The sequence below is a fragment of the Chelonia mydas genome, chromosome 9 (assembly GCF_015237465.2).
Source record: "Chelonia mydas isolate rCheMyd1 chromosome 9, rCheMyd1.pri.v2, whole genome shotgun sequence".
NCBI lineage: Eukaryota > Metazoa > Chordata > Testudines > Cheloniidae > Chelonia > Chelonia mydas.
This window is the reverse complement of record NC_057855.1, coordinates 5760434-5784415: the sequence shown is the minus strand read 5'-3', so window position 1 is coordinate 5784415 and position 23982 is coordinate 5760434. Positions and strand designations below refer to the sequence as shown.

Sequence of the window (23982 nt, the reverse complement as noted above, 5' to 3'; positions counted from 1 at the left end):
TAAATAGGTTGAGAACCACTGTATCCTTTCATAAACATCCAACATTGTGATGTATGCTGCTAACTGTTCATTATAAACAGTGACAATCTCCTTTTTAAAACATTACTGATGGTGGGCTTTAAAAAAAAATCCTTGTTTAGGAGAACAGATGATTCAAGGCCGATTTCACCTCTGGGAGAAATCAAGCTCAGAACAGAATTGTTACCATTGGCGCTGTTTGAAGCCCCATGTGAAATGGGTTGGTGCTGTCACTTCAGCTAGGATTCCATGCCACAAAAAACATGACTGTAATTAGAACAACTGGTTCAACACAAAAGGTCAAGGAATAGAAGAATAAGGAAAATGAGAACTCTAGTCTCATTGCTAAAGATGCTCCCTTGAAGTCAAGGTTTTGACACACTTGGAGTGATGAGAGGAAAGACACATGGGCTATGTCCACACTCTGCTTGCTCTGTAGATAAAGGACTTCGGTTTCCATAGCCGTCAATCAGGTACCTTTCATGAGTACTGTTTTCACTACTATTCTAGTTTAACGTTATAAAAGCAAATTAGAAGTAAAATAAAATACAATTCTTCAAATACTTTTTTAAAACAAAAGCCCAGAGTAACACTCTTGAAATAGAAAATCGGAGGGGAATTAGTTCATGCATTCCAAAATATGACATCAGTATAATGACTCTAGAAAAACATACTAATGATCCTCAGCAACCTGACACCCCATTGGAGGTCCACTGTTAGAGAAATACTAGACTGTGCTGCAACAAATCAGGGTTTCAATTTACAAGTGAGCTAGGGAATTAAGCTAGAAGAGAGAGGAAGTGTGCAGTAAATGAACAACTTTTCCCCCCCACAAAAAAGTTACTTTAGGCTAAACAAGACTTATCACTTCAATGACAGCAACTTATATTTAGACCAGATGAATTTTTGTTTTTTACTTGTCATTTCAAAGCAGAAGTTATTCAACAAAACCTATTAAATTTACTTCGTTTAACTAAAATGTCACATGACAGACGTGAAAAGACAGTAGGAAAGGATAGCTATATTGGCATTTATCAAACACATGCTCATTGTACAAGCCTCTAAACCCATACACAGCTTTAAAAATTGAGAGTTAATACCAAAAACTTACTACAAAGTAAACAGAAAAATCCTAGATTCAGTATCAACTCAAATAATTCAAGGAGTACTTGTGGCACCTTAGAGACAAGACTAACAAATTTATTTGATCATAAGCTTTCGTGAGCTACAGCTCACTTCATATCTCATGAAGTGAGCTGTAGCTCACGAAAGCTTATGCTCAAATAAATTTGTTAGTCTCTACGGTGCCACAAGTACTCCTTTTCTTTTTGCGAATACAGACTAATAAGGCTGCTACTCTAAAACCTTTCAAATAATTCAAGTCCCATCCAAAACCTCATTCAGACAGACACCTGTATAAACAGATAGCCAACAATCTCAAAAAAAAAAAAAAATGGAAAACCTGGGAGGTAGGTGGGCGCAAGCCCACCCACTGCTAAACGCCCCTCTCCCAGCCTAGCGGGAGGGACTACTGGACCCAGGGACCAACTGATTGCGGGGGACAACTAATGAAAAACAGGGATCGGAGTGAAGGTCAGAGGTTCAAAATGAGAATACCGGATGGGGACGCCGAGCAGAGAACCCCAGACAGCGCCCACTGCCCCTCAAAGCTGTCGAGGGAGCCAGTGGACGCTGCCCAGTGGAACTGTGCCCGGATGCGTGAAACTAGGGAGGAACGGAAATAGGCCCCGCAGTTGCAGAGCACCCCCTGGTCCAACATCCTCCTCCTGGTATTATAGATGGAGACTTTGGCCAGAGCCAGGAGGAGGTTGACGAGGAGGCCAACAATGTCAAGCTCTGGTGGACCAACAGGGAAGTGAGTTCTAACACCAAAAATGCTATGAAAAAAATACCCTAGAACAATTATCCTGGAATTTAAATCAGTAGATTTAATAGGAATGTCTCTGCTGATCTTAGCTTTCAGAATTCTTCATGGAAAGAGAGGTAATCTTTGAGTTAGTGAAGGTCCAGGTAATTTCACGTTTTAAACCAACTCCAAAAACTTTAATTGTACTGAGAAGTAAAGAAGAAGCCAGTGACCATATGCAGCATAAGGGAAACGTACTCAAGATGATTTGCACCACTACGCAAGAGTTTAGAAGGCAACATTTGTAAACATATGCCGGCATAACATTTTAAGAGATTAATGTTATCAAAATTTAAAAATAAATGTGGAAGTACTAGATCTGACACTGAGAAAGCAGACAAGGGTAAGGAAAGTTAAGCAAATCAGGAGATTTAACTAGATGCTTTATGAACCAAACTGTTCATAAACAATGGACATATGAAATGAAGAGTGACATTCTTAACTTATACTTGAAATATGACTGAACTTTTGTTCCCACAAGTAAAGGATTAGATCAATTCAAAGATGTCTAACATAGCCTCACTAAAAGCACAAACCTATTTCTATTAAAATAATGTCTGACTACTAACTGAGGTACATCAAACAAGCCTTAAACTATAAAGCAAATAAATAAATAAAGACAACTTGTAAAGGAGTCACCAGAAAATGAAATTTAAAGCAAGAACAGAAACACAACAGATTAATATTTATCCAGTGCATTTCACCTGATAAATTCCAAAACTACAAACAAGAATCCCTTCATCCCCACTAAACTGAAACTGCTTTCAGAGCAGAAACAGCTGTTTTAACAGTGAACAGAAACACTGTAGAAAACTTTTAGTACAGGAAGTGAAGAACCCTGTATTCCATTTATGGCAGGGATGGTAGTGCTCAGTAGGCTGAATGCAATTACTTGAATTGGAATTGGGTCAAAACATCAGGGTTTAACATCTTTGTGAACAATGGTCAAGATGTCAGCTTTACAAAAACACTGAAGGAATAATCTTTACTCTCTCACTGACCAGGACAAAGTGGAAAAGCTCTCATGGTGAGCAAAACTCTAGGCAACTGTTTCACTCTTGCTGCTCAAGTGAAAATTTCACTTTGGTACCCTAGCAAAGAACAGAAAACACCCTCTAGCTCAGCGGTGGGCAAACTTTTTGGCCCGAAAGCCACATATGGGTATGGAACTTGTATGGTGGGCCATGAATGCTCACAAAATTGGGATTGGGATGCAGGAGGGGGTGAGGGTTCTGGCTGGGGGTGCGGGCTCTGGGGTGGGGCCAGAAATGAGGAGTTCAGGGTGCAGGAGGGGGCTCTGGGGGGGAGAGGGGGAAGGGCTCCGGCTGAAGGTGCGGGCTCTGGGGTGGGGCTGGGGATGAGGGATTTGGGGTGTAGGAGGGTGCTCCAGGCTAGGACCAAGGGGTTCAGAGGACGGGAGGGGGATCAGGGCTGAGGTCTCTGGCTGGGGGTGCAGGCTCTGGGGTGGGGCCAGAAATGAGGAGTTCAGGGTGCGGGAGGGGGCTCTGGGCTAGAGCAGGGGGTTGGAGGACAGAAGTGGGTCAGGGGTGCAGGCTCCAGGTGGCGCGTACCTCAAGCAGCTCCTGGAAGCAATGGTATGCTCCCCCTCCGGCTCCTATGTGGAGGTGCGGCCACGTGGCTCTGCACACTGCCCCGTCCACAGGCGCTGCCTCTGCAGCTCCCATTTGCCGCAGTTCCCAGCCAATAGGAGTTGCAGGGGTGGCACTTGGGGCAGAGGCAGTGCGCAGAGCCCCCTGGCTGACCCCCTGGCTGACCCTTAACGTAGGAGCTGGAGGGGGGACATGCTGCTGCTTCCAGGAGCCTCAGCACATGCATGTGGAGCGGCCTCCAAACCTGCTCCCTGGCTGGAGCGCAGAAGCAGGGCAAGCCCTAGACCCCGCTCCCCAGCAGGAGCTCGAGGGCCAGATTAAACCAGCTGGAGGGCCGGATATGGCCTACGGGCCATAGTTTGCCCACCCCTGCTCTAGCTAGAAGAACCCAATATGTGGTTTCAATTTAGTGTGTGTGTGTGTGTGTAATATGAAGGAAACGAATTTAGCTTCTCACCAGAGCACTGCCCCAGACCAGAGGTGGGCAAACTACGGCCTGTGGGCCACATCTGGCCCACGGGACCTCCTGCCTGGCCCCTGAGCTCCTGGCTCCGGCCCCTCTCCTGTTGTCCCCCCTCCACCGCAGCCACAGCTCACTGCACTGCCAGCGCAATGCTCTGGGCGGCGAGCTCCTGAGGCAGCGCAGCTGCAGAGCCCAGCCTGATCCGGTGCTCTGTGCTGCACAGTGATGTGGCTGGCTCCAGCCGGGTGGCGCGGCTGCCTGTCCTGGTGCAGCCCTGCCGCCAGCCACCAGTGCTCCACGCAGCACGGTAAGGGGGCAGGGAGCGGGGGTGTTGGATAGAGGGCAGGAGAGTTCGAGGTGGTGGTGCATAGGGGTCAGGGAGGTCAGAGGGATGGGAACAGGGGGGTTGGATGGGGCAGGGGTCCCGGGGGGGGCAGTAAGGAAGGAGAGGGGGGGTTCCATGGGGCGGCAGGGGGCAGTCAGGGGCAGGGGTTCTGGGGGTGGTCAGGGGACAGTGAGCAGGGGGGGTTGGATGGGGCAGGGGTGGGGGGGTGGTCAGGGGACGAGAAGCCGGGGGGGGGGGGGGGGGGGGGGGGGGGGGGGGGGGGACGACGGACGGACGACACAGCCTCCCCTAACCAGCCCTCCATACAATTTCCGAAACCCGATGCGGCCCTCAGGCCAAAGAGTTTGCCCGCCCCTGCCCTAGCCCCTGGGAGGTGGGTCCCAATGTTTGTATTTGCTTGTGGGTTTAGAAGATACCCAGTACATTTTTAAGCCTCCCAGAGACTAAAGCATAGGACGGGGAGTTTGGAGACCCAGGTACCATTCCCAGTTCTGTCACTGACTCACTGCACAATCCTGGACATCTCATTAAGCAACCTGTGCGTCAATCTCCCCAGCTCTAAAACGGCCACCTTTGTCAACCAATTTGAGACACTTAAATGAAAGGCACTGTTGTGTGCAAGTTCTTTTCCTCTCACACCTGAAAAGACACCGCCAGCATCTTTGTGCTCCATCATCATATGGAGGCATTGGTTCAAACAAAAAGTGCCACCTCATTAGCCACAAAAGCCAATTCCTGCAATCCATGGATAGTTCTTAGAAGTGTCCCATCCAAGTATTGATCAGCCCTGACCCTGTTTAGTCTGTAAAATTGTATGTGATTACATCATGCGTGGTGTTGCTTCAAACTCTTGTTTTGTGTGAAGTAGCAAACATAAAAGTGTCCAAAATGTTCTAATAAACTAGTACTACCGGTAGTAGCAAAATTAATTTCTGTACTACAAAATTTTAAAAATTCAGCTTTAAAAGAAGGAAACCTGTGATTTTATTCATTTTTCCTGGTATGACTCAAAACTACAGAATACAAGCCTGTAATTAGATGTCTTTGTATGATCATTGTTTGGCTTTTGAGGTAGACACCTTTCTCTCTGAACCTATCAAACACGACCACAGATCACCTCAGCATTAGCAGCCAGGAAGCAGGATGTGCCAGTCAAATGAGGAGAAGGAAGAAGATATGTAGAAACAGGAAATACAATGGTAAAAGATTTCTTTATACAGCCAGAAAAAAAAAGTCAATGGGGAGAGAGAATAGATGAAATTCAGACATTTCAGTTTGTTTTGACTACAAGGATATTGAATATGAACTTTTGTTTTTCTCTCTTGATGTGGTACAAAAAATAGAAAGACACAAGATCTCCAGTGCACCGACATATTCAGAGTTTGACAGTATACTCAGATTAGTGAGAGGGGCCGCCTTAAGCTATCAGTTTCTCAACAACTGAACCTTTAAAAAAAGGGGTGAGAGCAATGTTACTAATTCTTATTGTTGAAGACAACAGTTCACATATTAACTGCTTTTAAAATGATGTAGTGCTGACTTCCTCAATCGGCAGACAGGTAGCTCAGTGCCTCTTCTTTTACCTAACAAGAACACAGTGAAATTAATTTGACTCTTGTCAGTTTCCAGACTGCAATTCAGATCCTTGCAGGCAGCAGTGAAAACTGCCAAGAACCACATTAATATCATGCTGCTGCTGTTTGGGAAAGCTTTGCAGAAGCAAGCACTGAAGTTATTCATGTGGGGAGAACCAAACAGAGTAATTTTATGGAGTAGAGGTACTGGAGTAGAATTGAGACCCTACCTCCATCCCTGCAGCAGCAGGAAGTGGAATGCAAGAGGAGGGAAAGGAGAGAAGACAAGTCTCCTTTTTAGTAGCTAGAGCAGGCCAAGTTTTTAACTTTCAGCCTAAATTGAATCAGACACCCAGAGCTCTAGCCAGAGGATAATAAAAAAGATGGAGCACCCAAGCTCCCTGGTGAAAATCACATCATCTTACCCATTCCCAAGAGCTAACAGGGCTGGGAGATTCATCCTTTATACAGGGCACTGTCCCTGGACCTAATCTGGTGCACTTTCACAAATTTCATAACTATCACTGGAAAATATACACCTCCAGTTATTAAGTGTTCAATATATTCAGGGCTTGAACAAAGTAATTGTATATTGAAGGGACACAGTCAATTCAAATGTTCATTTCATGCATCTGAAGAAGTGGGTTTTTTACCCAAGAAAGCTTATGCCCAAATAAATCTGTTAGTCTTTAAGGTGCCACTGGACTCCTTGTTGTTTTAATCAACTCAGAAGTCACACTTCTGTCTGAAAATCTAACTACTGTTAGATGTAACATCTATCTTACTAAAACTGAAATAAGAATGTTTTCCATTTAACTTTGCACACCTGACAGCAGCACCTGTGTTTGGTCAGTTTCCCTATTTTCCTTGTATAGTTTAAGTTAGTCAGTTTGTAATTTCCATTCTTGTTTTACACGTTAACAGAAGAGAAGAAACATGTTTCAAAAATAGGAAAATACAACTGTAAAAACAACAAAATTTGGCATCAAGATTCAAGGCAGTTATAGTACATGAAACTATCTTTTTAAAACTAATTGGAAGTTGTGTGTCATATTAGCAGAAATATTCTACTGATTTTTTTTTTAAATGGTAGCTAATCCACTTTTCTAGAGTAGCACTTCAGAGCAAACGCATATAAATTACACTGTATTAGCTAAAATTTAACAGGTAAACCAAGGTGCCCCATTTTAAATTATATTTGTAAAAAAAAAACATAACATGTTTTAAAAGTTATAACCATAGGGGTAGCCTAAAATTCCTCCTTACCTGTAAGGAGTTAAGAAGCTCAAGTAACCTGGTTGGCACCTGATCAAAGGAACCAATAGGGACCAAAGATACTTTCAAATCTGGGGGAGGGAGGAGGAAGAAGAGGAGAAGAGGCTTTGTGTTGGGGGTTGTTTATTTTTTTCTGTGGGCCGTTCGCTCTTGGGACGAAGAGGGACTGGACATCAATCCATGTTCTCCAAATCTTTCCGAACAAGTCTCTCATATTTCAAACTTGTAAGTAACAGTCAGGCAAGGCGTATTAGTTTACCTTTGTTTTCTCAACTTGTGAATTTTCCCTTTGCTAGAGGAAGGTTTTATCCCTGTTTTGTTGTAACTTTGAAACTAACGCTAGAGGGGGTTCCTCTGTGCTCTTTGAATTTTCTGCTACTCTGTAAGGTTAACTAACAGCCTAAGTTTACAGATATGATTCTTTTACCTTTTTCTCTTTAAATAAAATCCTTCTTTTTAAGAACCTGACTGATTTTTCCATTGTTCTAAGACCCAGGGGTTTGGGTCTGTAGTCCCTTTGCAACCAAATGGTGAGGATATATGCTCAAGCCTTCCCCAGGAAAGGGAGTGTAGGCGTGGGGGAATAGGACTCCAAGTGGTCCTTTCCCTGATTGTTTGTTAAATCACTTGGTGGTGGCAGCAATCCCAAGGCAAGAAAGGGAATCTGTCCTTGAGGAAGTTTTAACCTAAGCTGGTAAGAATAAGCTTAGGGGGGTCCTTCATGTGGGTCCCCACATCTGTACCCCAGAGTTCATAGTGGGGAAGGAACACTGACAGTTACATACTAGTGCATAGCCATAGTATTTCATTCATACTCAAATCCTGCACTAGAAGGTATTCAAAACAATTTAGCACTTATACCGCACTTTACAACTTCAAAGTCCTGTACAAATATTAACTAATTAATAGCCCAAAACACAATTCTTTTCTTTCCTCTGAGCAATATAAAATGGTACAGAAAAGCAATTTAAACTATAGAAAAACATACAGAGCATTTTAACTTCACAGGGAATAAAGCTTTTGGCAAGAACAGCTATTTCTAATTATTTATTTCATTACTATTATTGCACTTGGGCCTATACGAAATCGATGAACTGACAGATGACCTCACATCAAGTAAAGACAACACTAAATGTGAACAGAGTGAGAAGAGCATTAAAGCAGGATTACCTACAATGTACTACTTCCAACACTATTTTCAAATTCTGAAATACTGAGTTTTTAGAAAACACATTGTGTGGAGGCGTATGTGGCCACAAAATTATACCCTTAAACGAACCTACAAGATGCAAACCCAGGATAAAACTAGATTACAGCATTCATAACAGACTTTTCATTATGGTCACCATATACATGCTTCAACTTGCAAGGCATATGAAAATAGAATTATAACAAGATGGAGTAAACCAGATTTTTAAAAATGAAAAAGGTATAGGGCAAGTAAATTTTAAAAAAAAATATATTATACCATATCACAATCAGCCACAGAGTTCTCAAAACCACTGAAATGCAGATGTGCTTCAACAATCTATTATACTTCGGGCCTCTGCTAATAACCTTTTCCCCAGTGCTATACTTTTAATTCTGTCAAAATACAAAAAGCCAAACCCAATACAGATATAAAAATTTTGGCGCTACTCTGTGTATGTCATGTGACTCTCAAAACCATATCTTTGAGTATTATAAATGAGTTATCAAAGCAAACTGATATATTATTAAACAGGAAACTATTAAAGGGGGAAAAGCCTTTTGACTTTATAGGAACAGAGCAACTGCCATACTGAATCAAACCAATAGACAATCTAATCCACCTCTAATTCTACAGATTTGAAAATCTGTATGAAAATATAGATTCAAGAATCTGATATTCCAAACCAGAATTGTGTTTCTTAACCCTGATCTAAAAAGAGAGAATAGAAAGATCCTAACATTTTCAACCAGAACTCAAACAGAATTACTTAGTATTCAAACACTGACAAAGTGTAACCAAAATTCTCTGCATCTTCTTTCAAACCATTTTTGTACAATGTATAGATGTAGTTTGACAATATGTATGAGTGGAGTTAAAAATAAATTGAGAGAGTCTACCTTCAACACAAAAATCTTTGGAAAAATGTTTCACAACAATTGCAAGAACATACCAAAACCAGATGTAAAACAGATGTGGCTTTAATCATTGTATGAAGCTTGTAGTTTAATGCAGTCCTATGATAAATGACATGACGGCACCTTTTACTGAAAATGGAGCTCAGCAAACTCATGTTTAATCAAAAACAGTATCCTCAAGGAGAACAGAAACTTCAAAAGGCAGACCCATATGCGCCATTTTGTGTGCGTGGAGGGGTTGGAGGATACAGATCAGTGGTGGCCAACCTGAGCCTGAGAAGGAGCCAGAATTTACCAATGTACATTGCCAAAGAGCCAGAGTAATACATCAGCAGGCCTCCATCAGCTCCACCCCATCCCAGCACCTCCCACCCACTGGCAGCCCCACGGACCAGCACCTCCCCCTCCCTCCCCGCACCTCCTGATTAGCTGTTTCTTGGTGTGCAGGAGGCTCGGGGCAGGCTCGGGGAGGGGATGGGATGGGAAGGGGTGGAGTGGGGACAGGGCCTGTGGCAGAGCCAGGGATTGAGCAGTGAGCACCCCCTAGCACACTGGAAAGTTGGTACCTGTAGCTCCAACCCCAGAGTTGGTGCCTATACAAGGAGCCACATATTAACTTCTGAAGAGCCGCATGTGGCTCCGGAGCCACAGGTTGTCCACCCGTTATAGATGTTTCACACCACTTACTGACAATAAATATTTTCATTAAAAATGTACTGAATAAGTATTTCTGTGCTCTCTATTGTTATATCATCATCTTTGTATTTCTCAGCGCTGCTTGCTTTCTCCTCGGTTGTTTAGCGAATAATCCTGTGCTCATAACATCAGTTTGCCATTAGAGAAATAACTGATATCAATCTCAGGATTAGGATGTCAGTGAAAAAATCAAACAGGAGGCAATAAACTCTAAGGCGGCAAACCCCTGCAGCACAAAATGGTTTTATAATTAGTAGTGATATTAAGGAAAACCAAGATTAACATGGTAAGCCTAAGTTGCTCATTCTACATTGAAAGATTTTTCCCACTCTCATTGAAGAACTAGCAAATTTACGCATCAGTATACGATAATTAAGGTAGTCTAAACCTTCCTTCTTCCCACACCATTTGTAATCATAACCATGATAAGGAGTACTTGTGGCACCCTAGAGACTAACCAATTTATTTGAGCATAAGCTTTCGTGAGCTACAGCTCACTTCATCGGATGCATACTGTGGAAAATACAGAAGATGTTTTTATACACACAGACCATGAAAAATGGGTGTTTATCACTACAAAAGGTTTTCTCTCCCCCCACCCCACTCTCCTGCTGGTAACAGCTGGTAATCCAGATTTGTGCTGGAAATGGTCCACCTTGATTATCATATACATTGTAAGGAGAGTGATCATTTTAGATAAGCTATTACCAGCAGGAGAGTGGGGTGGGGGGAGAGAAAACCTTTTGTAGTGATAAACACCCATTTTTTCATGGTCTGTGTGTATAAAAACATCTTCTGTATTTTCCACAGTATGCATTCGATGAAGTGAGCTGTAGCTCACGAAAGCTTATGCTCAAATAAATTGGTTAGTCTCTAAGGTGCCACAAGTACTCCTTTTCTTTTTGCGAATACAGACTAACACGGCTGTTACCCTGAAACCTGTCATAACCATGATGATTCTCTCATACACAAGTGTCACTGAAAAATGGAACAGGATTTGTACAGCAGCAGAACAGAGCCCTACAATATATTATGCTTGGATACTGTCCAACATATAAATGTCTCAATCTGCCAGCCCACTAGTTTAGCATAGATGGGGTCCAGAATAAATTTTTCACTATGCTCAGCACAAGTTCACCTGCCCCTTGAACAGCCAGAAAAGTAAAAAGAAGAAGCAGATATTGTGTGGCAGATCAGCACATTCAGTTTTGGGCCTTTCATCTGCAGAAATATTTACCCCATAGCTGAGCTTGCAACAATTACAATAGAAAGCAACTAACTGGTACTCAAATTATTGTGCTCAGTTACTCACACATTACATGAATTGGCAATCTAAATATAAAGACCTAAGACTCGACTAGAAGAAATTCAATAGTCCTGGTAAATAATAATAATGGATTAAGCAGGGTTAAGTTTCCACTTGTCCCATCACCACCCAAAAATTAATTATCTGGTTTAAAAAAAAATCTACCAAATTTCTTTATAATCATGCAATTTGTTTCACCTTTTAATATGTTGACTGTTGAGAATTTGAACGAGCAACACACACAGCACTGAGGCAACGGTTATCAAAGCTCAGTTTAGATGGACCGGTCATGTTATCAGAACAGGTGATGACAGGCTCCCAAAATATGTCCTCTATGGAGAACTGAAACTCTGAAAGTGCACGAAAGGTGGTCAACATAAATGCTTTAAATACAGCAATAAGCAGACTCTCAACTTGTGCAGCACAAATATTGATAACTTTGAAGGCACAGTCAAGGATGGATCTGAATGAAGAGCAACTATCAATAAAGGTTGTAAGCAATTTGAGAAAGACTGATGCAAAAAACTGACTGTAAAAAGGCCAAGCATCATTCAGAGTCTTCAAGGGAAGTCCACGCATTCCTGTGTGACATCTGTTCATGACCTTGCTCCTGGCAGATCAGACTATACAGCCACAAGAGAATATACGAGATGCCGTGACATCATGATCAGGTACAACAACCATACTAAATGAAAAGCAAACTATTTACAAAAATAAAAATCTCAATATTTTCTTGCCAATAACATAAGGATCCATTTCTGAGGTATAAACCAGTGTTATTTTGCATAATTTCTGATGGCTTTAACGAGTTCTCACTCCAAGAAAATAAAGGTACCCACCAGCTACCGTGGTTTGAGTTTATTACTTTTGCAGATTCCCACTTTAAAGTCAAGTGCACAGCTCCCACAAGTGAGGATTACTGAGGCAACTCTCAAAGCAACAGTATTACTTCTGAATATAAACAAAAAGATGACCTTTCCCCAGACAATAGGGTTTTACTACATAGGAAAATCATTCACAGATTATAACAGCATGATAAGGTAAAAATATTATATTTACTTAATTTCCCTCCCTCCCTACCACATACTGAAACATACAAAGCAAAGTCCAGGATTTCTGGAATTGTGTGAGGTAAGAAAAGAACTGCTATAACATGTTCTTTTACAGTATTTAAAAAAAAATCAGAAGTGTCAGATGTCATTAACCTCTAGTTTTCATGAAAGACCAACTTCACTCTAATAACACGCCAATGAACCAGTAATATTTATCTTTACAGAACTAGAGGTAAATTAAATTGTCTTTAACTAGGACATTTTATGTTCAGACACCAAAAATCAAAGAGATGATATGAAACATCTGCCAGTAATTCCTATGAATCTAAAACACTGCAGGCTTTCTTACAGCCCTCTGGAGTACTGATTTGGCAACCCTTGTGCCTCGATTTATTGGAAATATATTTTGCATTTACGGGTTGGGAAGCCACGTGTTTTCCAAAATACTCAGCAGGAAGTAATTTTGGTGAAATCTACCCCCCCCCCACCTGCATAAGTGCATTCAAATGTGGGTTATAGACTTGATAAAATTGGGGGGTGGACAGAAAATTGGAGGCCAGAGGGGCAGGGGCAGACAAATCAGATGAACAGCCAGGAGAGGAGAACTAGTCTGTATGGGAGGAGGGGGAGAGAGACAACACTGGGAGGATGGCAGACTGGGACTCTGCAGGGAGACTAAGATTGACTGGGCAAGTAAACTGAGACTGGTATGAGAAGCCTAAGGACTGGGACTGGATAAGCAAGGGGAACGGAACTGTGACAAGGAAGCAGGAGTGGGGAAAAGACAGGACTGGAACAAGGACAGAATGCAGGGGATGGAGCAGAAGACAGGCAGAAAGGTCTGTGCAACGTTAATGCAGCCCCCCTTTGTGCATGGGCATTATGATAAAGTCTTAATTACATGGTCACATACTATTTTCCCCCAGAGGACCCTTGCCTCATTCAGTACACAGGATGGATGGTGTTCAATTAATGAGCAGCTATTCAATACTGTATTTTCTCTTCATTGTTCAATATGCAAATCTGCTCTGGGGATGAATCAGGGTTATATAGTGAAGTAGGCTGCTGTCTGTAACACACCTGGCTCATTTGTTGCAGAAGTTGGAAGGTGTGCAGTGAATACGGCTGGGGATTACAGGTAGAGAAAGGATGGTCTCATGGTCAAAGCAGTTGAATGTTGCCCTGAGAAACTGGATTCTACCCCTGCCTCTGCCACAGAATTTCTATGTGATGCTTGGTAAGTCACTTAAACCAACCTTTTCACAGGTATTCACCAACTATGTGATGCCCATTTTCGGGGTGCCTCACTTGATATCCGAGGGTCATATCTGCAGAAGTGCTGAGCACTCAGAGCTGGGCTTTGACATATTAAGTGCTATTTAATTCTACATATTCTGCAAATCAGGTCCTAGGCATCTCAGATTGGGCACTCAAAATCAGTAAACACATTTGACCGTAATCTTTCTGTGCTTCAGCTCCCCAGCTGTAAAATGTGAATAATACCCTCAGCATCTCACAGCTTGGAATAAATTAATGTTTATGAAGCACTCACTATAGTGATGAGTGCCACAGAAAAGCTGACAAGGAAACGAATAATTCTGTTTTCAGCGCAGGGTTTGAATACCATGCAGTAAATAAAGTCTACAGCCACACACTGAACATGAGGTGAAGATAAAATATTGAATAGCTGCTTGTTAATTAAGGACTGTCTTCCCATACACTGAATAAGACAGGAATCTTGTGCAAAAAACAGTATGAGATCATGTAATTAAAGACCATATCATAACGCATATGCACAAGGGATATGAATTAAAGGTTGCACAGGCAACCTTAATTCTGGCATTTCCTTAAGTCTGAATGCTTGACTTTATAATCTCAACAACCCAATATCTTTTCTGCAAAAACTAAGAGGAGCTCATTTCCCATTAAAGCAGGCAAGTTTTGGGAGCATTACATGGTCAATGCTTTTATCCTATGTGAGATGAGGAGTAAATGCTTTAAGTTACATAACAGTAACACTGCTGATTGGTGAAGGATCATAATTCTCTCTCCTTAAAGACACCCCCAGCCTCTGAAGGTAAAAGGGAAGATGATGGCATGAAGGGAAAAAAAGTTGTTTCAGAGTGGAAGCAGGGTGCTCTTTCCCCACTTCCACAAGGATATATTAAAAAAAACACACTTGTCGACACTATGCAAAGCTATTTTATAAAAAAGAACACTGTATGATACCACTAAATGGCTTCTCTAAATACCTATAATTTAGAGATCTAAAGAAATATTTTAACTCAATTTTTAGCCCACATAACCAAACTGTAAACCCCTAAGACTCATTTATAGCATGAATGTCGATAATGAACACCAATGGTTCAAGGAGAAAGTATACTGCACAGCCCATAATCTTCAAGTAAATACATAACTACAAATTCAGGTGGTTTGGCTGATATCATAAAGCATGAAATTCCAGCATGATTAATTATTAAAGAGAAGAACCCCTGAATAGAGTTACACCCTGTAAACTATCACATCACATTCTGTTATTTTTAGCACATTCAATATAATTTGTAAAGTTTGCCACACACCTCTAATTCTTTACTGCTGTTTCTGTTATTGAAGAAACCAATTATGTCAGCTTCAGTCCAGAGCTAAACCATCAGTTTAAAATTACTTGCTTAAAATAATTTATTTTGCTAAATGGGAGCACATGGGAGCCAAGTCTGTCATCAGTAGAATGCCACTGAATTCAACTCAGTTCAAAGAAAAGCTTTTCCATTTAAAGTCTCATTGGCCCAAAACCTAGAGCATACAAACTGTAAAACAATGTGCTGATGAAGAAACTTACAAGAGATTAACTGTAAATGGTTACAAAATAATGTAAATATTCAACGCGTAACTAACATAAATTTGCTGCCTTCAAGCATAAGTTCAATCGAAGAGGAAAGGGTGTTGGAAATAGAATGAGGGGAACATCAAGGGTGACCAGACTGCAAGTGTGAAAAATCAGGACAGGTTGGGGAGGGGTAATAGGTGCCTATATAAGACAAAGTCCCTAATTTCGAGACAGTCCTAATAATATTGGGATGTCTGATCACCATAAGAACATCCACACAATTTTTTCCTATCCTCTTGATATCCCACTCAACATGCCAGGAGGACTAAAGCATTCTCATACCAGTTTTACTACCCCCAACCTTTTTCCCCCCAACATGGTTGTCCCATTACTTCCAGTAATGTATCTATAGCATGCCTGTAGATAGCAAGTACTTGATCATGAAAAACCAGCTTTGATACATAGTGGTACGAAATCTTAAAGGACAGCCTAGAATCAAATATAACTGGGAAATGGAGAGGAGTTTATTAGAAGACTAGATTTTTTTAAAAGGTCAGTTTAACAATATACAGAAGTGAGACTATTATTATTTATTATTGTATTGCAATAGTGCCTAGGAGGCCCAGGCAGAGATCAGGACCCCATTGTGCTAGCCGCTGTACAAACACACACAAAAGATTGCCTCTGCCTCAAAGAGTTTAGACCAGTAACGCAAAGCTCAACTCTCTAGTAAACAGTAATATGATCAGGGTTCATTAAATAAATGTGCCAGTGTACATTCAAACCTCACATTTCACTTTTCTCTTCACATACCACTTAGTGTAAAAAAGGAGAAATTAAGAGAACTAAGCCGACGTTACTGAAACATTATCCTGGGTTATTTCTGTTAGCCAAGACCAAGGATCCAGCAGTCATGTCTGGAGTTCAGACATTATCCAGGGCAGCAGAAATTGGAAGCATCACAGAAAGCAAAGACTGGGGAGCAAGCGCTTTGCACAATTAGAGACCCTGCTGATAGCAACTGGAGATCAGATCCCCATGTGACCATATTGAAGTAGCTAGAGTCTTGTCCAAAGGCTATGCAGCCATTGTTGCTAAACTGCTAGGTTTGGGTGAAGAAGTAGGCTTCTTCCTCATCTCTTCTCTCCCCCAACCACTCTTAGAACCTCTGAACAAAGCAGTGTTCAGGTTTTGCTGGGGATGGGTGGATGCGTTTGGTCCCAAGAGTCTGAACTACTTTCATCAAATGGATTGCTAATTAGGGAGCCTAATGAAGACAATTCAAATTGTTAATATTGTAAACTATTTCATTTTAGCAGAAACATCTAGATATTTGGATTTTAAAGAGTTATATGGTATAAGGCCAGAAGGGACCATCAAATCATCCAGTCTGACCTCCTGCACACCAGAGTTCACTAAAACCCACCCTGTTACCCCTAGGTTGAGCCCAATAACCGGGATTCAGGGTGGATAAAAAACAATGTTTGTTACTGGAAAAAAATTTAAAAGCAAACAGAATTTGTTCAGTTTTTTTAATTTTGTTATTGAAATAAGAAATTTTTCTTTTTAAAAATAAACATATTTAAAATGAAATCTGAATTTAATACAAAATATGTTAAGGCCTACACCTATACTATATCAGCTTAAAACGTATAAACAACAAAATAAATATGCTGAATGCTTGAGCCTTTATCAAAAACTATGAGGTAAAGGCTGCTTTTCTATATAAAGAAAGAATTGGGGGGGGGGTAAATCTAACGTTTAAGTTCAATATTCATAAATATGGCACAATAGCTCATGTAGGACTTGTTTAGTTTAATAAAAATTAATTTTGTGTGATGTTTTGTGTGTTTAATTAAATTCCAGTTACCATCCTAATGCAGTTTAACACAAAACATTAGCAAAAAGTTAAGTATCTAGTAAATAAGCACTGTATCATTCACCATTTTCTAACACACTAAAAAACATACAATTAATAAATCTGAAAATATTAAGCTATATAATAGCTTAAATAAATGTATATAGTTACAGTGAATTCTCCAAGGTAACAAAAAGATAACACCAAATCTAGTGTAAAGAATCTATTTAATACAATGGTCCCCAAACTTTTTATCTTGCGCCCCCACTTATGGAGCTGGGAATGGGGCCATGGCTCCAGGGGGGGGGAGACGCGGACCAGGATAAGGGGGCTGAGGCTGGGGCCACAGCTGGGAGCGGACCCTCAGCCACGGGGCTGAGGCCTGCAGCCGCAGCCGGGATCCTGGGCTGGCAGGGAGCAGATCCCCCAGCGCACAGCCAGCAGCAGGGGCTAGAAGCGAAACTGTGCAGTACTCCCTCTCAGCACCCTGTGGGGGCTGGTCCTGGCACCAGCCACAACCCCTAGAACTTTACTCCACACCCCCGGGGGGGGGGGGGGGGGGGGCATCCGACAGATTGAAGACCTCTGATTTAGTAGTAAATCAGCATGTTTTAATGGTCACATCAACCAATGAGAATCCACCTTTCTTCAGGAAATAAAGGAAATACAAACAGAAACACTGATTTAAATTGTTTATTTAAATTGAGGTTTTCCACATTGTGATTTAGAATCACTGATTCAGATTGCTTTGATTTAAGTCAATCCACTCTGCCTGAATTAGGCTCAAGTATTACAGCCATCAGGAAACTAAACTATCATTTGCCAAAAGTAGAGAACAGGAGAGACTACGGTGCACCAATGCCCACGCCTGTGCAATGTCAGGGAACGGATTTGGTGAGCTATACCCTCATAAGCCTAGCATTGTGAACACAGTTTGAGTAGAGATCCAGCACTTCTTCCTCCCAATCTGAGCTCATCTGAACTGAACAGTATTATGAAATGAATATTCATGATATAATAACTCAAAGGAGTTTTATTTAAAACAATTATTTAATTTTAGTAGGGTTATGACACTGGTTTTGTGGCTTTAAGAATAAATATTTTTGCCAACATTTCTTAACTACATGAGCCATACTGAGTTTCTCAAGACATGTTATATTTCATTAGATAATCTCAACTAAAATGTCAGCAACTGATAAAACTACTGTGAAGACACCCTATAGAACAGCTGTAGAACGAAGCCAATTACATTAATCCGCCTCAGTGTATGTAACCTTATAATGTATAGAAGTATGTTTTGCTCACATTTTAGTCCTGTTTCTTATATTACCAAAATATTTCCCCTGACTCTGTTAATGATATACCATTTTAAAAGGTGGCCCTGACGCTGGACAAACGTTACTGGATATCTGGTCAACTGTTTGCAAGTGAAATTGCAAAGACACACTGGAACAGAGATTGCAATCACATGGGCTAAATTATGTTTTGAAAATGGCATGCAAAATTATGGTGCTTTACAAATTAGTAACATAATACACTCAATGACATTTCTTATTACTTGTGTCATTACACATGTAGTTTGGGCATGACCTGCAATTACTTCTAAGGTAAGACAAAACTTCTTGAACAATCACTGAAAGACAATATGTTATTGTGTTTACACAGTATATTAAGAATCTCAGAGTGTAAAAATTTTCAGTGTTTATTCTTTATAAGTAAATAGGAACATCTGCTTTCAATTTACTCCCCAAAAACCTATCAAACTACCGGTAAGGGACCCATGTTTATTCTGTGGTAGCACAACATCTCTTTTGGAAAAGTTATTAAAATGTTACAAAACAAACAAACAATATGGTAGGGTAGCAGTCTCAAAATATCTTTACCTTAAGTATTGGTTTAATACATAAAACAGTGAGAGAAAATTTAACCAAAGTAGTATTGTGCCATCACATCCATTATTTATTTGTGGTTTACTTTTGGATGTTAGGAAATAAAATGTTAACTGCCTGAGTATAGCTGATCTTGGAACTGCTTGAAAGCAGGTACAGTAATAAAATTTATTAACTTCTGTTTCCAAGGTGTTTTTTAGCTCAAAACTTGGTGTGAATCATGACTGCATTTACTACACTAACATAAAACCACTATGACATTAACCCAACCCATGTACAGAATTGGGAAATATAATAAATTCATAGTTTTATACGAACTGCATCTACTGTTCTGATTAACATTGCTTGAGAAACAACAGGGTTTTAAAAAGTGAATTAGGGAGTCAAGGTTTCATAGAACCTTGCTTTTCACAAAGTATAGCAGTAGTAAAATACATTTGTTTTAGGACTTCTTCCCATTTACAGTATAAAAATACCAATTTCAAGACTTACACTGACTATCCAAGTAAATCTGATCTTATAGCTGTAATCTCTACATCCTAAGACTCCCCCTACTGACCCGACTTCTTTTTTAGGTTCACTTGTCATATCAGATCTTGCAGTCAAGGCCACTGAACCCATGAAGATTAGGCCTGGTATATACACAGTTTTTGTATGGTATAACTATGTCAGTTAGGGGTCCGGTTTTTTAAAACCAATATAGTTATACTAGTACGACCCCCTAGCGTGGATGCAGTCATAGCGATATGGTGCTTTATACTGGTATAGATTATTCCTCTTCCTATATGGTAATAAGTTATACCAGTATAACTGCATCCACACGAGGCAGGTTTACTGCTTTTATCTCTTTCAGTATAGTGAAACTCAAACTTTTGCGTAGACAAGCCCATACACATGTACTTATCTTTATACAATGTGAGCAGTCTAGTCTTACTGATTTTAATGGAACTACTAACAGCACTTAAAGTTAAGTACATGTGTAAGTTTTTTCAGGATTGGGGGCCTTAGCTGTACATCTTCAAGGTACAAAACTGTCTTTTTTAGGTACATGGTGCTCCCAGCAAACTATGAGTACTATATATAAGTAGACTCCACATGACTGTACATAGAATTAAGTACAACTTTCCACCCAAAAGAAATTGATGTGAGACAGAAAAGACAGAAATTGAAATAAATTTATACTGCATGCACAATTGATATTCAGATGTTAGGAACAGCTGTATGATATTTTTCTCCCATATTCAAGCTTCATCCAAAACAAAGAATCATCATAAAATATGTTCCACCAAAAATGGAAGAAGACACCTGTAGTGGCCTTCCCAAAATAGATTTAAGCACAGTTTTTCACTCAGGAAAAAGGAAAATACAAGCTTTCCATTCACTATTTAGAAAGTTTCATTGCTCATTGTTATGACGATGCATGAAGTGTATGGTGTGCGCTGCTATTTATTAGCATTTATGGTTCTTGAACAATTACAATGCAAATATCAATCACAATAGATGGGAACACTTGTGGAAACAAGAATTCCCATAATTGTTTTTAAAAGTACAATAAATGAACAGCATTTTAAACAATAAAAAGGACAACCCCTTAACAGATTTTTCAACCTTATTCATTAGTCGCATTTATACATACATACTAGACAACTGAGCATTCATTCTCTGATTATATTTACATACTCTTCCGTACAAGATTGTTTTATTCATACCATAATAAGGAACATTTTATCTGTCCATTGAGGTATATTAAATAAACAAGCCAGATTTTTCCTGAACAGTATGGCTTTTTTATTACTATTTGTAATTATCCTTAATTATTTTTCCCCAATACGATATGTCATACAGACTATAAAGTTAAACCATGTAAAGAACCACTTGGAAAGATTTAAATAAACTAACACCCTGTCAACACAGCCAATACACTTGTGAATGTACTTGATAGATTTGAAAGTTATTTAAAATAAAACACAGTACAGTTTATTTTTAGCTAATGTCCTTGGAACCAAGGCACCACAAACTAATTTTACAGAGAAACGAGGAAGAGATTAGCTCAAATATCAACAATGAACAAAAATGAATACATAAAAGAAACTGAAGTTGAAGGCTAATAGCATGGCTGAAGCCTTCCAAGATTAGCTGAGATATTGTTTATACTACCAGACAGTAAAATAAATGTAGGGAAAATTCCCCCTGTACAATGCTTTAATAAAACACAAGTTCTACATTCCAGGTAATAACTTCATAAGCATTCCTTACATAATATTCCTTGATATCCCTTTCCCATCCAATATTTTCATTATTTTATCCAAAAAAGACATGTAAAAGACAAACATTTTTGTCTGAAAAGGTTTTGCCTCTGGCTACAAGTAACATCTAAGATTATTGGTTTCAGAGTAACAGCCGTGTTAGTCTGTATTCGCAAAAGGAAAAGGAGTACTTGTGGCACCTTAGAGACTAACCAATTTATTTGAGCATAAGCTTTCGTGAGCTACAGCTCACTTCATCCGATGAAGTGAGCTGTAGCTCACGAAAGCTTATGCTCAAATAAACTGGTTAGTCTCTAAAGTGCCACAAGTACTCCTTTTCCATCTAAGATTATTGTAACTGAAAGAGAACAGAGCAAAAAGGATTTTTACAGGTGCTTCACTTAACACATTTGACAGTGTAGTCAGTTTCACTTGTCAGTGTGAAGCTTTCCCACAGCCAGAGAAAAAAGTTGTTTTTTTTCTTTTTAAAGCAACGTGAGATTATAAAACCACATTACTCAGCAGTGGGGCTCGGAGGACCTGTTGCTACTTTAGTTCAGACACGATTTCCTTAATCGGCATGTTATATAATTTTAACATTAGCTTTAATAAAAAAAAAATTTAAGTCTAGCCAATTAAAAAGGGACATCAACGCCTTGACACATAAAAGCAAGCCGAACAGCCCTGGCGAGCCTGACAGCTCATCGGGCTGGCAAGATACTCGTGACTCCTCCAAGCCAACTCGCCCCCATCCTGCCTCTCGAGGGCGTAGAGTCAGGCCGGGGGGGCGGGAGAGCGGCGCAAGGGCTGGAGTCGGCAAGGCAGCTCATCTACTCCGAAGCGACTCCGGAGCGGGCCGCGCCCCTGCTCCAGAGCCCAGCCCAGCCCGCGCCCCGGGCTCCCCGCACTGACCCGGCGGCTGGGCGAGCAGCCCTGGCTCGCGTGCCCCGCCCGGGCGGCGCTGGGGGCAGGGCGGGGCGGGGGTGTGGCGCGCGGAAGATGGCAGTTACGGTCCCTCACCCAGCGGCGCCCCGGCCCCGGCCCCGGCCCCGCGCTCACCGGCCTGCGTGGTGTCGCTCAGGTCGTGGTTGGCGGCGCTGCCCCGCGGATAGTCCCGCAGCTTCCTGCCGCTCAGGCTCAGCGACCCGCTCACCGCCGCCTCCTCCAGGGCCCGGTCCAGGGCCCGGCTCCACGAACCCGGCCCACAGGGACCCGCGGGAGCCCCACACGCAGCCGGGCTCCCGCCCGGTACCACCCCCGAGCTGCTCTCCACCGACACCAGCACCACGGCCGCCATTTCCCCCAGCCGCCGCCGCCGCCACAGAGCTCCGGCTCCGCTGGGCAGTGCGCAGACGCAGAGCCCGGGGCAGTGGAAACGAGCGCGCATGCTCGCCGGGCGAGGGCGGAATCCACTACACCGGGACTGACAGCATGAAGAGAGCATGCGCGGTTGCATCAAGCCTCTGCGCTGGCCGGCGGATCGGTCAGGCGCTCTCTCGGCCCGGGTAGGCTCCTAGGGCCCGGGTAGGCTCCCCCCCCGCGAGTGGCCGAGGATCCCGTCCTTCCTCCTCCCTGAGAGACACCCTAGGGACCCTCTGTCTGCCCCCTCAGGCATGGAACCTGGGGGGGGCCGAGCAGCCAGGGTGCAGCTGTCTGAGCAGGCCTGGTCCACTGCACTCTTCTGTCTCCTCAAGGTGGAGGCCTCCCTCAGACCGGTGCTGCAGAGGGCCCTAAGCAGACAGGCCCTGCAGTTAACCATTCAGTGAGACACAGAAGAGGACACTTCACCCCTCTCCCAGCTATGAGGCCACGGTGGCTGCATACAGCATAGCTAAGCAAAAGTAACCAAAGCAGAGAGGTTTAAAGCTTTTCTTTCAAACTGAGGTGCCAACAGGCACTCCTGACCCCCAGCGTTGGGGTCCTAGACATAAAACCTATAGAGCTTATGCCTTAAGCCAGGAGCGGTGTTGGCGGTGCAGTTCTCTAGTCATAAAAACAGACATACTCACCCATTTTGATTCAGGGCTGGTCTACACTTCACATTTAGATTAACCTAGCTACATTGCTGAGACATGAAAAGAATTACTCCAGTAACCTAGCTGCTGCCCTTTGCAGAAGGGGTTACCTACATAAATGGAAAGGGTTGTTCCATCACTCTAGAAAGCCTTTTCACAAGGGTGCTATACTAGCATAGCTGCAGCTGTAACGTCCATAGCGTAGAGATGTCCTGAGAATACATTGATTTAACAATGAGGTTTCATATAGATTTAGGCCACAGAAAGTATTTCTGAGTCGTGGGCTAGATTCTCAAGTATAAACAGGTACAGCTCCACTGGAACGAGCAGAGCTCTGCTGGTTTACAATAGTTGAGATTGTGTCCTAGTGTTTTTATGCCAATATGCACCTGCAGGTCTTCTACAGTTCTTAGATATGAACATGCAATCTCTGAGACCCTAGGTTTTGCACTAGGCTGCTCTCTCAGGCTATGGATCAGGAGCAGGGATTTTGCTATAAGATTCTTTGCCTCTGGCACGTTAACTCCCAAACACTACAAAACTCACTGTCCTTATATGGCTGCAGTTATTTTTGGAATTACAAATTTAATGCAACTCTGTACTGGAGAAGTGATTACATATCCCTTTATTCACAGGCAAAGATTTCTGCCCAGGTTTTAACACAGAAAAGCAACAGGTGTTAGGTTAGTTTGATGCAAATCCTAAACCTTTGCTCTATCAATGTTCAAATCCAATGTTCACAGTCATTCTAGCCCTTCAAAAAGAAACACCGGA

At 41.8% G+C, this 23982-nt stretch overlaps 1 protein-coding gene across 8 annotated transcripts in view; it reads right to left on the bottom strand.

Annotated features, from left to right (window-relative positions):
- Nucleotides 1-22723, bottom strand: part of LRCH3 (leucine rich repeats and calponin homology domain containing 3) — a 100555-nt gene extending 77832 nt beyond the window's left edge. For 7 of the 8 annotated variants that reach the window (XM_037909408.1, XM_037909409.1, XM_037909410.1 and 4 more), the window contains exon 1: nt 22253-22595. In XM_037909408.1, the coding sequence (XP_037765336.1) occupies nt 22253-22580 (328 nt within the window). In that variant the 5' untranslated portion in view covers nt 22581-22595. Of the gene's footprint in view, nt 1-22252 lie in introns of all 8 variants that reach the window. The other variant, XM_043522197.1, reaches the window with a different exon arrangement.
- Nucleotides 22724-23982: the final 1259 nt, after the last annotated feature.